General features: G+C 32.5%; 2 protein-coding genes across 3 annotated transcripts in view; one reads left to right on the top strand and one right to left on the bottom strand.

The window, feature by feature from the left end:
- Window positions 1–592: 592 nt before the first annotated feature.
- On the bottom strand, window positions 593–7,926 carry LOC141458668 (uncharacterized). The gene is made up of 4 exons (XM_074136950.1): window positions 6,720–7,926; window positions 6,202–6,350; window positions 5,690–5,968; window positions 593–1,962 (listed from the first exon to the last, which is right to left on the bottom strand). The coding sequence occupies exons 1-4, from the start codon at window positions 7,348–7,350 to the stop codon at window positions 856–858; spliced, it is 2,166 nt and encodes a 721-aa protein (XP_073993051.1). The 5' UTR covers window positions 7,351–7,926; the 3' UTR covers window positions 593–855.
- The window catches only part of LOC141458679 (mitochondrial transcription rescue factor 1), a 5,818-nt gene continuing 1,421 nt past the window's right edge, over window positions 7,920–12,316 (top strand). For both annotated transcript variants that reach the window (XM_074136971.1, XM_074136972.1), the window contains exons 1-3: window positions 7,920–8,263; window positions 8,351–8,496; window positions 10,495–10,567. In XM_074136971.1, coding sequence (XP_073993072.1) covers window positions 8,018–8,263; window positions 8,351–8,496; window positions 10,495–10,567 — 465 coding nt within the window. In that variant the 5' untranslated portion in view covers window positions 7,920–8,017. The remainder of the gene's footprint in view (window positions 8,264–8,350; window positions 8,497–10,494; window positions 10,568–12,316) is intronic.

Raw genomic sequence — 12,316 nt, 5'->3', positions numbered from 1 at the left:
AACTATCGCTGGTTGTAAAGCGTTAAATAAAAATTGAAAACCCTTAAGGCTTTTGTTTTATTTTATTCGAAGTTTTTATCAGATTTCGTCTTTTTTTAAATGAATTTTCAAGGCATTGTGATATCAAAAGACCTCTCAATATTATTAATTATCGTGAAAAGAATTTGAAGCAAAAGATGTTTAAGGAGTAGATGTTTGATGTACTTGCTCTAAATTGTAACCTTCAAGTGATTTTGTTCAAATTTAAAATTTTAAAAACTTATTTAATTCTGCTACCTAGCAACTCTGTAATTAACACAGGAAAGGCACTATCCATTCTGAGATAGTTGGTACCTCAGAAAAGACGTGATGACTTTGTTGCCGTACTCATTAAAAATAAATGTAGATAATTATTTAAAGTGAACTACGATTTATATTGAATTTAATTTATCATTTAAACTGAATAATAATTCTTAGAAACTTGTAACGCAACTATCAACAATTAACGTAACAGTTATAAAAATGTTTTAGGGAATCCCATTTTATAGACCGATCTAAAATACCAATTTTAAATGACAAACTAGAAATGATGGTGCAATAAATAACTGTTAAATAACCAAGAATTAAAATTTGTATTTGTATATTTATATGGTACACGACATCATATGCGATAATATTTTCATATAAATACACTTTCAATCAAAATTTATAAAATAAACATAAAATTATCTACAATATTTACAGAAATAAAAATAAATACAATCCACAATATATTTATTGTTCAGTAAAAAAGAATTAGAACAAATTTAAGACATAGGAACAACAAATAAAATTATTGATGAGCAGGGTATCACAAAAAAAAAAAAAATCAAACTTTCACGCCTCGGTATTTACAGCTTCACGGGCATGATGGGTCCTGACATGTTTATTATGATTAGATTTAGTTGATGAAGTTTTGTTACAGATATGACATGTGTATGGTTTTACACCCGTGTGTACCCTGGCATGATCGACTAGATAATAATTCCTATGAAATGATTTGCCACATTCTTCGCAAGTATACTTTTTCTCCATTAAATGTTCTTTTTCATGTCTCAACCAATTATGTTTACGATTAAATTGCATACCACAATGATTACATGTGTAAGGTTTATTGCCATAATGGGCTCGGATATGGGCTTGTAGTTCAGACTGTCGTAAGAACGCACCCTTGCACATTGTACATTTATAAGGTTTAGACATACGTGAAGCATGGGTCCATCTGTGTAAGGATAAATTCCATTTAGTATGAAATTTTTTACCACACACAATACAACCAAACTGTTTTATAGTTCCATGCTGCTTCATATGCGCACGTAAAGAAGAATCTAGAAAAGTCATATTGCAAATGGTGCAGACAACATTTTTCCTTTTATTGTCCGGTTTACCATCCAATGTAGGAGGGATATATTCATTATCATGGGCTTTCCTTATGTGCCTAGTCAAGCTTGCACTATGAATATATTTTTCACTGCAGTGCATACATTGTTTTGGCTTATCTGCATGCGTTTCTTTATGCCATTCAAGTTTTTTCTTCGAGATAAATGTTTCACCGCATTCACAAAAGTATTCTTTGATTTTCTTCTTTACAGAGAAGTGAGCAATGTCTTTATGTTGCTTCAGATTGGAATACCTTTTGAATTTTCGATCACACATTGTACACTGAATGGGACTATGACCAGTATGACCATTCATGTGCTCTTTTAATTTCTGATTTGTAATGAATGTTTTTGGACAAAGGGTGCATGCATGAGGCTTCAAAGCCATATGGATCTTTGAATGAGCAGTTAAACCTCCTTTCGTATGAAAAGTCTTGCCACATGTCCGACATTCTAAAGGATGAACTTTAGAAATGTGCTCGCTGTATGCTTGCAAAGATACAAATTCTTCCAAACAAACATCGCACTGTCTAGTGATCTTCTTACGTACTAATCTGGTCTGTGCCTGTAAATAATAACAATTATTGAATAGTCCTTGTAATAATAATATTAATAATAATGCAATATGGACATGCTTTCTAAACATAATTTAAACATTTTAAAATTGCATAATAAAAATACTGATGGACAAACGTTTTGATTTCGTTTTTGTTGAAAACTTCGATTGAAACAATGGTTTGAAGTAACGATTTTTTTTTTTTAATCCAACTATTTGACAAATTAATGATAGACCTTTCCTTCGGCTACTTAGAAAATCGGTGTTTACCACATAGTTAAGAGTGATAAGACCTTACTTTCCGCACTAATTTGTTCATAGTTATCATGTTTACATATATTTTACATTTGTCTGTTTAGATGAATTCAGCTTATACATTTCTACAGAAATAAATACAAAAAGGGATTATAAATTAACTCATTTTGACAATAACAGCAATCTACATAAATCTAACCCGTATTGCTTTTTTAAATTAATACCGTTAAAATTTGAATAATTCTTTTTTGGTAATGTTTAATACTGATTTGTTTAATGACTTATTAAGTCTAATAAGTTCGGTTTTCTTATTTTAAGATATTTTAATCTAAAGGAGGGGAGTTTATCTAGTGGTTATGAATAGTAGATTCGTAAGTGGGAGATCCTCAGTTCGAAACCCACGTGTAGCTACTTTTATTTGTCAGAAAAAATGTTAATAGTAAAGGATATGCTTCCGTCTACGCCCATGGTACCCAATTGGTAACTAGACGTTAAGCTCCGCCTGAAAAAAAAAGCGATTACTTTATTTCAATCTGAAAGAAGCGCTTAGGTATTGCAAATATTTGACACTGCTATCATAGAAACCGATTTTACTTCTTTCTCGTTGCTTGTAAGTAAAGTAACCGCCTATTTTTTTAAGGCGGAGCATTACATTTAACTACCAATTAGGTGTCCTTTTAGGGGGCGGAAGCACAAATTTACTATAAAATTTATGATAACAAGTAAAAAGTAGCTATTATCAGGTTGTTTGTATTTAAAATAAAATTATTTTTTCCAAATATCTCCCTACTTTTTTTTTTTTTTTTTTACTGACGGCAGGAAAAATATTATTGGTACTAGTGCAGAAGTATTTTCTTACTCATGCGGTAACAACACGAGCCGATCGACTTAGGTTCACAGTCGTACTTTCCGCACTAGTCACACATAACTATTACACTGCTCCACGCCTTTATGATTCTAAATAAAATGAGACTTAGTGGAAAAACAAAAAGTAAAGTAATTGTACATTTTTTCAGGCGGGGCTTAACGTCCATCTTGTTGTACATGGGAACAGAAGCAAATATTTTATTACATTTTTCAAACAAATATAAAGTAGCTAGAGAAGGGATTAGCTCAGTGGTTAGCGTACTGGATTTCAACTGGGAGATCCCGGGTTTGAATTCAGCTGCTAGCCCTTTGATATACACTTCCTAGGAGCTTCTTACTGCTTACTGTGCGGTGATGCGCAGTTTTGTCTGTAACGAGAGAGCACAGTCCGGCGATTGGAAGAGCAATGTAAAAAGCTCGAGACGCCAATGACCTCAGATGTTGACGCGCCTTAAATAAAAAAAAAAAAGTAGCGAGATTAGAACTGGGAATTGAGAATCTTCCACTAACAAGTCGCCCACTTACATTACCTTCACAAAAATGTTGTGGGTTTTTACAAAATCTGATAGCTCCAAAAGAGATATAAAATAAATCCTTCAAAGAAAATAAGGCAGTTCTGCACAAGCGCTTTTTCTTAAAATTATAAATGTTTTCGCGGTCATTGCAGTCAGAAGTATCTTCAACTGAAGTCAACAGATAGCGGAGATAATTCAGTTCTAATTAATCTACACGACATACAAGTTTAAAAATTTCTTAAAGGAAGCGTTGCGAGACAAGTTGGTTGCAGGTTTTTGTAGTGGACGCGAAAGACAGGCCCAATTACAGAATAAATGAGGCTACAGGAAATGTTCCAATTTGGCTTATTACATGAATGCTAAGATATAAAAAAAAAGATGAAAAAAGCAAGCCAATAAGAGAAAGCTCTAAAAAAACAACTTTTTTTTTTCCTCAAGGGAGTAAAGAGCATTTACCGAACAAATGACGATACAAATGTACTATGTGCAAGAAAATGGACGTTTGTAAAAAATTAATGCAAAGTATATGGCACAGAGGAAGAGTGAGTCACAAGACTTTGGCTAAATGCGTATTATTTCACTATGGAAAGAAGAAAACCTGAAGTTTGATTCATACTCAAGGATTTAAGTATATCTCATGAAAATCATAACTAGACAAACTCTATAGGAAGGTTCAGGTAACTCATAGTCGCTAGGATTCCCAGTTGGTATAATCAGACAACGAACCGCAGTTCATGGTGTTTTATTTAGAATGGAAAAGTACTAACTCGCATACCCTCTTACCATCTGCAATCTACTGGGGCAGCAGAAAATACTGCTTAAACTGTCACGTTCGCGCTAAATAAGCAAATGATAAAAAAAAAACCCGGACGCGAAGCATCATGCGAAAAAATAAATAAATAAAAAATTAATAGCAAAAAAAAATAATAAAATAGATAATTTCCTACACCAATACACCCCAGACTGGAAAAGCGCCTGCAGAGAGCTATTTGAGCTTTTCACTGCACAACTTGATTAAGTCAATAAAACAAAAAAAGGAAAAATTGTACAGTTTTTTTAAAACTCTGTTTATAATATAAATTCAAATACATTTTCAGTTATCATTCAGTGCCAGCTACACAACTTGAGTTGAATTATTGCAACGATTTACATTAGGGCACGGAATAAATCAAAATGGCTTCTGAAATAAATTATTTATTTTAATGGCCAAACAATTTTTGATGATTAATGTTATTAATCTTTATGATTTGGAAAATTTATTATAAATATAAAAAACTAAGACTGAACCAAGTGGTTTGACAATGAAATTTAAAATATTTCAAAAAGTGGAGTTAATTAAACTAACTAACTAAGTGCTAAATGACCTCTTAAACATAGAAAGAAGAGTAAATCCTATTTGAAGAGGAGAAAGTATGTTTGCCAGTAACCATTATGCAAAGGAACAACTGTAAAAAAAGAACTCTACCAATTGGAAATAAATAGAAAAGTGAGGTTGATTTAAGAAGAAGATTCGATGTTACCTCGAACCAACGCAAGCAAGAAAAAAAATAAAATAAAAAGGGTAACAGAAAGAAAGCTGGATCAGATAGTATTCAAGTAAGAATTTACATGGCCAGAAGAGGCCACATGGAGAGCTAACATTCATGCCAATGAAAAATATATAGAGAAGGAAACAACTTAGCCCTTAGGACCTATCCGTAGCTCTGAGAACAGAATGGCTAAAGACAATTTCGGAAGAAGCCTTCTGTAGAGAAGAGATAAAAAGATTCGTTAGAATCGAATTTTATGAATTTCATATTATTTTTGTTATTTTGGTTTTACCTATGTTCATACAGTAAAAATAATGATTTTTGAAGCATTAAGAAGACCTAGTAATAAATAAGTAATTCGCTAAGCGTGCATGTTTGGTAATGTAAGTTATTACATTGAGGCAGATAATAAATTTTATATGTCGTATTCAGAAAAATAATAAAACCAAGTTGGTTTTAAAATTGTTTGCAAATCCTAACTTCCAAAAATTATCTGATTAAATAATAATATTGATTCAAAAAATATTACAGTTGTTAAATAAAAATGGTTAAAAGTGATGAATTTAATACCTTCAACTCCCTAGAAGCGGGAAGCTTCATGTCACATTTAGTACTAATGACTTCTCCTTTCTTTGATTTAGCCTCGTTACTACAATGCAATGATGCCACATGTACTCTTCTTTCTTTTGGACATGTAAAAACTTCCTCACAATATAAACACTGATATCTTTTCTTAACATTTGGCTTGTTCTCTGAGGCTACTGTAGGTTCCCAGGTAGTTACCACAGCTGGAGCATTTGCAATATCTTTCACGCCACTGTTTTCGTATTGTACAGTAGGGTTTAGGTCCTAAACGAATACAAAATATAATTATTAATGTAAGTCAATTTCAGAAAAGTTTTACAAAAAAACCTTGAAGATTTTTTATTAACTGATCAATGAAACGAAGCCGAAATCAATCATTACTATTTAACTCTCTCTCTTTTTTTATATAAGAATTCAATTTAAGATTCCACAAAACGTTCAAGGTTTACTTATTTATGTTACAAAAGAAATTTACTACTAATTTTGGTAATACTTACTTCTCGAAGCCATACGGAATTGTTAGTAGAGTGCAAATTACTATTTCCTGAAAGATCAACTCTCTGAGGTGAACCATCGCCAGTTTGTACATTGGAGAGACAACTCCGTTCGTCGGCAGTAAGTTTTGAATTTACATCTATGCCATAACCTAAGTGAAATAATATTCATAAAATCAAAAGTAAGTTAATTGTAATTTTGTAATTTACAGTCAGCTACAACTTATTGAATTCATTCATTAGGCATGTGTATCTGTGTTTTTTTGCAGGATTCTTCAAATAAATATATATACTATATACATATATATAAATTCTTAACCCCCTTTTTCTTATGAAAGCTTATTATGGACGCCTAAACTATTCAACTAATAGATAAAAAAAACTGAAGAAACCTTATATCAACAAGATCAAATTTCGGATCTTGCAAGATAGGTTAGAATAGAGTAAACAATTAGAAGTGAATGTTGAGTATCAATTTATAATTATAGTTACTATTATAAAAACTGTAAATTATCGCATACCTGGATCATCCAAGTCATCACTATGCCTGGCATCTTCATCTTGATAATCGCAATCAGAGGTAATGTACTGATCTGCGTTTTCATCAGGTCTAACTTGTGTTGGAATGTCTGCTTTTATTGGGAGCTCAGAACGATTGACAGGAGAAACTGACGTATTCTGTACGTCCATAAAACACTTACTGTTATCATTAAGGACGTTCATTTCAATCGCTCCTTCATCTTGAACGTTGACAAGTGTAGTAAGAAGTCCTGAGCCACTCCCTGAACCATTTTGGCCTAAACTTAGAACAGATTCTGACCCACGAGCATTATCACTAGTTTGTCCTAAGTAATCACTCACCACAGGTTGTGGTTGCTGTTGATAAAAATGATACGGCAAAAGAGGGGCGTGAATGATGTTGGTCACCTGCTGTCGCCCAAGTATTATATGCTCCTCAGATACTACTTGGAAAGGATTGAAAATTGCAGGCGGCTGAGGATCTGGTTGAACATTTGTGGTTCTTTCTGTAGTGTAAACTCTGACCAGGGCATCTATCACTTGATCCTTTGGGTGGGTATTTAAATGACTTTGCATAGACATACCCTCTCTCAAATAGAGAGTACATACAGGACAAGCTAAATGGCTTTCCATTTTGATTAAAAGAAAAGGCTTAAAAAAAAACCTAAAATTATAATGAAGTTAATAAAATGCTGTGACCCACGTATTAATTGATTGGAGGTACTAGGAGAGTTGGGGATATCGACCTTACCTAGTTAAAATTCTTTCCTTCACCAATTAATATTAGATGGAGGACACAGACATGCCTGGATAATCTTCACATCTGAATATCACCGATACGTCAAAGAACAGTTTGATAAACTTATATACAATACTAGTAAAGGATATTCAGAAAATTCAATACTCCACTGAGAAGTCCTACTGGAAAGCCAACGAACTAAAAAGCTTTTGTGCACCAACATTTTGCTAATTCTAATGATAAACTAAAACCGCAATTTTGTGATACACTTTCTTCAGGGAGCATAAATACATGCATAGTAAGGAAACGAATAAAATATTTTCACCAAACTTTGAACAGAGGGGTATTTAGAGTGACAGAAATTCCAAAACAAAGAAGCGAGTTATGACAAGCAGTAACAAACACCCCTCTTGATGGCGACTGGTTATTCACTTGTAGAAGGCTGTGGCACTTATAATTCTGATTGGTTACGAAAGGTTTGTCAGTTTAACCTTTTTATATGTTACTCGTGTAGGTTATGACCTAGGAATTATTGCAAAATTTATCCAAAGTTCTAGAATAATGTATTCTTTATTAGCTAAATGTGTTCGACATTTGACAATACCAGACTGCATGGGAAAGGATACCTGCAAACTTGTGATCCAACAAAGAAATTTAACGTACTTGCTAAAGTATTGTTCCAGTTCATTTCTTCACTTAGACAACAAAATTCCTAATCGCACACTGTTTTGTAATGAACAAAAGGCATCAGTTGATTTCTTTATGTTCCCCAGGCGTTACAAGTTTAAGAAACCTCCTAAAACATGGGTAAATCTGTTTTTTAATAATACAATGTTTGGTCATTTTAAAGAACTTTACCGAATCACAGTTTTTAGTAAACTTAAGGAATTTTAGGCGAAAGAAAAAGATGTAGAATCAGATACAGATTCAGATTCAGAAGACACTCAAATGGAAGATGGTATTGCCAAAATTATTACTGGCAGGATGCAGTCGCTTAGAGCTGATGCAGTTTTAAAAACTGGTTTAGGACTACCAAGAAAGTACGTTATAAATGGAAAGTAGCAGTAAGTAAAGTTAATGTGATACCCTTTGTTTAAAAACATAAGGCGATTTTCAAAATACAGTTTTTGTAACTTGTCGAATTTTCATCAAGATAGATGTGAAAACTTTTTGGTTTTTTTTTTCCAGTACCCTAAAAAACCGCATTTGGAAATTGACTTGCTTATTTCAACTGCTTATCCAATATATCCGTTTTCTTAAATTTTACTAATAAGTTCAAACACAATCCGAAAGCCAAAAAGAAATCGTTCATGCAATTGCTTCTGGTGAAGCGTTTCTCCAAACACGGAGTATAGCATCTCATTTAATTCTCGTTTTTATTTGTGGAGGAATCATACTAAAATTGAACTTTTAGTGTCCTCACCGTTCCAGTAAGTGCACAAAATTAAATTTTCCTGAAGAATATTTTAGTTCAAAAGAAAATACTTCAGAAAATATTTATTGTTTAAAGAAAATGGTAGAAGGCAATTTCAAGAAACATTTTTCTGCGAAATCATTCCTTACCGTTATTATGACCAAAACGTACTTGTTGTGTGCCCTGGTGATATCTAAACAAAACTTAACTTTTTGCGATTATTTTTTTGAGAATATCTTCCAATTCAGGGAATAAAATTATGAGAAATATGGTGACAGTGGGCGCAGACAGGTAGGGCTTGTGTTTGGTGCCTCAAACTTATAAAAGGAGGTGTTTTCAAATCGGAACTTATATTCTTTTAGTAGCGGTAATAAACAAAAGAAAACCTTGTTGATTTTGATTTATGTAAAGTTCTGTTGGCTTTTTCCTACATCTGTAAGGCTAAAACCTGTTGTCTGCTGCATTTTTTATTTTTTGGATGCTTAATCACTCAAAATTTATGAAATCACTTTTTCTTAATCGAAATGCAGTAAGAGAATCTTAAAATATAATTTATATATTTTAAATCTTAAAATTAGAAAATATTGTTAAAAAAAAGACTTTCTGCGTTTCTAAACATAGGGTATCGCATTCAGTCACGCTGACATAAAAGGGCAAGATGAAACGTTCTCATTTGTGCACAGAGTAAGAACAAAGATATTTCGGTTGCTGTAGGAAAAAAAAAATTCTTACTATCCAACAACTTCCTGAGTAGCACTTGTTTCATTCTGAGACTAAATTTCTTTTCGATCTTCTTTTCAATCCGATTGAGGTCTAAAGTATTCAAATTTTCATCCCCCAAAGGAGCTCTTGGGATGACTTAATGACATATTTAGTAATTAAAAATCTACTAAGTTGGAAAACCAAAATAAAACTTGCCTTCCAGCAACCTTATTAAAAATACTTAAAAAGCTCCATATGATGCGGAAACAAGACTATCTGACTGAACATAAAAGTATGTCTCTCGTTTAGTTTGGATTTGTATAGTAACATGAAATTATTCAACAATTACTACGAATAGCTAAACAAGTAGTGTATAAATTCGAACGGAAACAGTATCGACAGTTGTATCACAAGACATAGCTTTAGCATTTCACCCACTAAGGCATGACAGACTAACGGCATGTCGAATAGTGCGGTAAAAGGTCTGTAGTCGATTTCAGTTGTCGGAAAGTTCATTGACAGTGTTTCTGGAATGCAGAAAATATTATTCTTAATTACCTTGCAAAATGTATCCAAGTAGATAAAAAAAGTATAACTATTTTTTTTTTTAGAACTATTAATCTGCCTTCAAAGGTGAGAGGGATTTGAAGTACAAATTGCTGGAAAATCCTCCTATTCGCCAAATTTGAAACCCTAATCAAGGTTGGAAAATTGTAGCTGGAAAACTTCAGGCATAAAACTATTCGTGGAAAAGACAAATCGCACTAAAAGAGGTTTATCATAAAAAAAAAAAAATGTTTTTGATGTAAAATATAGTTCACTGCCAATTCGAGAACTTTTCACTTTGCCAACGTGTATGTAGCTTTAAAAAAATGTTTTCATTTGTTTTGATGAATTTAACCAAATATTTCTATTTTTCTAGTAAGGTGGAGTCATTGTTTTATGAAAACAAAATTCACGTTAATGGTGAAAAAATAAGCAAGAAAAGTTCAAAAGTAAGATATGCTTTTTCACATTCACTTCTGCATTTTAATTTAATTTTGCCTTGAATAAGTAAATGAAATGACTTTAATTGCTCTTAAAAATATCTATAACTTCCTTAGATCATGGTTTTGTCATAGAACAAATTTCAGCATTAGATATTAGTATTGAAAGAAATGCTTGTTTGTAATTTCATTTTGATCTTTAAGAAGTGAAAGGAACAAAATTTAAAGTGAATGAAAATTCAAAACCGGCCAAATCATAGAATGCAAGTATGTTTTTGAGATGAAATAAAGGATTTATGCAGCGTGACAGATCCAACTATCTCTTAGTTAATTTTTTCTGAATTGTGGCAATCATTTTTCGTATTGATTACCACATCTTTAATATTTTCAATAGTAATTGTGATAGAGACTACCCTACGTCTAATTTTAGAAGTGTTCCTACAAAGGAAAGAGCGCTCAAGAGTTATGCTCTTGACACCTACGTACAGATCTCAGGTTGGAGTCAGCCTGTTTTCAGATTTCCCATTTTAGCAGCCTCTTCTAAGAGTGAGTTCTAACTCACTGTCCGCAAATAGGCTTTAAGGAGAAAAGCCGGTGAGAATCAATGCTCTGAAAAAGAGTAGGTAGCTCATGACCCCAGGTGTATTAACATGCCTTTCATTCTTCCTTTTTTGTTTTTAATGTAATAATAATCTGCTACTGCAGAAATCATGAGCTCAATAGAAAAGCAATTTCGGTACTTAACATAGACTTATATTGAGTATAAATAAAAAATAGTATACATACGATATTTGGAAGTGAAGACGTATGCAAGTGTTTGTTTCATTAGTACTACTTGCTTTTGTGGCAGGCTTTTCAAAGTCACGTTTTCAAACACACGAAATGGTTTTCGGAGACTTTTGAGTTACTGTTCCTTGTTTCTTTATTACGATATACCTCTAGCATATAACACTAGCTCTTTTTATACGAATCCAACATTTTGGCCGTTGATTTTGACTCTTATTGAAAATTAATTGGCTACCGGCTTTTTTTTTTTGTAAAAAGCCAATTTTTAAAAACTCTTATTCACTTTCACACTGTTCACCAAGCATTACGCAATGAGGAAGAGACTATTCTTCGTATTCAAATTGGTTGTGACACTGTGAAAACTGATATCTTCTCAAGAATTATTTTATGATTAAACTTAAGTCATCTTCTTTTAACAGGGAATTTGAAGGTTTGCGCCTTTACGCGAAACTTAATCTCTCAAGAAAAGATTATTTTTTTTAGTTGAAGTATTTTTTTTTTTACTTATAAACTTTTTGGCATTGCACTAAATGCTACATGCTATCCGTTTTTGTTTGGGATGATACGAAGAATGAAACAGAAAGATATCAAATTTTGAAGTTGTTGTAGCTTGTGAATTTACAAAAGATTTAGATATCATTATGAAGATGAGATTAGGAGCTAAGAATTATCATTTTCACTAAATTTCGTGCGTGGCATATTATGCGCACAATGTCAACCTCGAGAAAACTAAGGCAGTTAAACGGAACTAAGTGTGCATGTTAAATAGATAATTTGCAACGCTGGGTAATTTCTGAAGTACATTATACTATATAATCATCTGAAATTGTGCTGACAGATAAAATCTTAGATTTCAAAAAATATACAGTTTAGTTTTCTGCGTAGCCTACTATAATATAAGTACATACTACAAGATAAGTCAATTGGAGAGGCAAGCCAAGAGAACAAATCAACTACAGTACATGTTTTTTT

Source organism: Rhodnius prolixus, unplaced genomic scaffold, assembly GCF_049639745.1.
Source record: "Rhodnius prolixus isolate KJV_2025 unplaced genomic scaffold, Rpr scaffold_5, whole genome shotgun sequence".
NCBI lineage: Eukaryota > Metazoa > Arthropoda > Insecta > Hemiptera > Reduviidae > Rhodnius > Rhodnius prolixus.
Note: the sequence above shows the minus strand (reverse complement) of the source record. Positions and strands in the feature narration are given on the sequence as shown.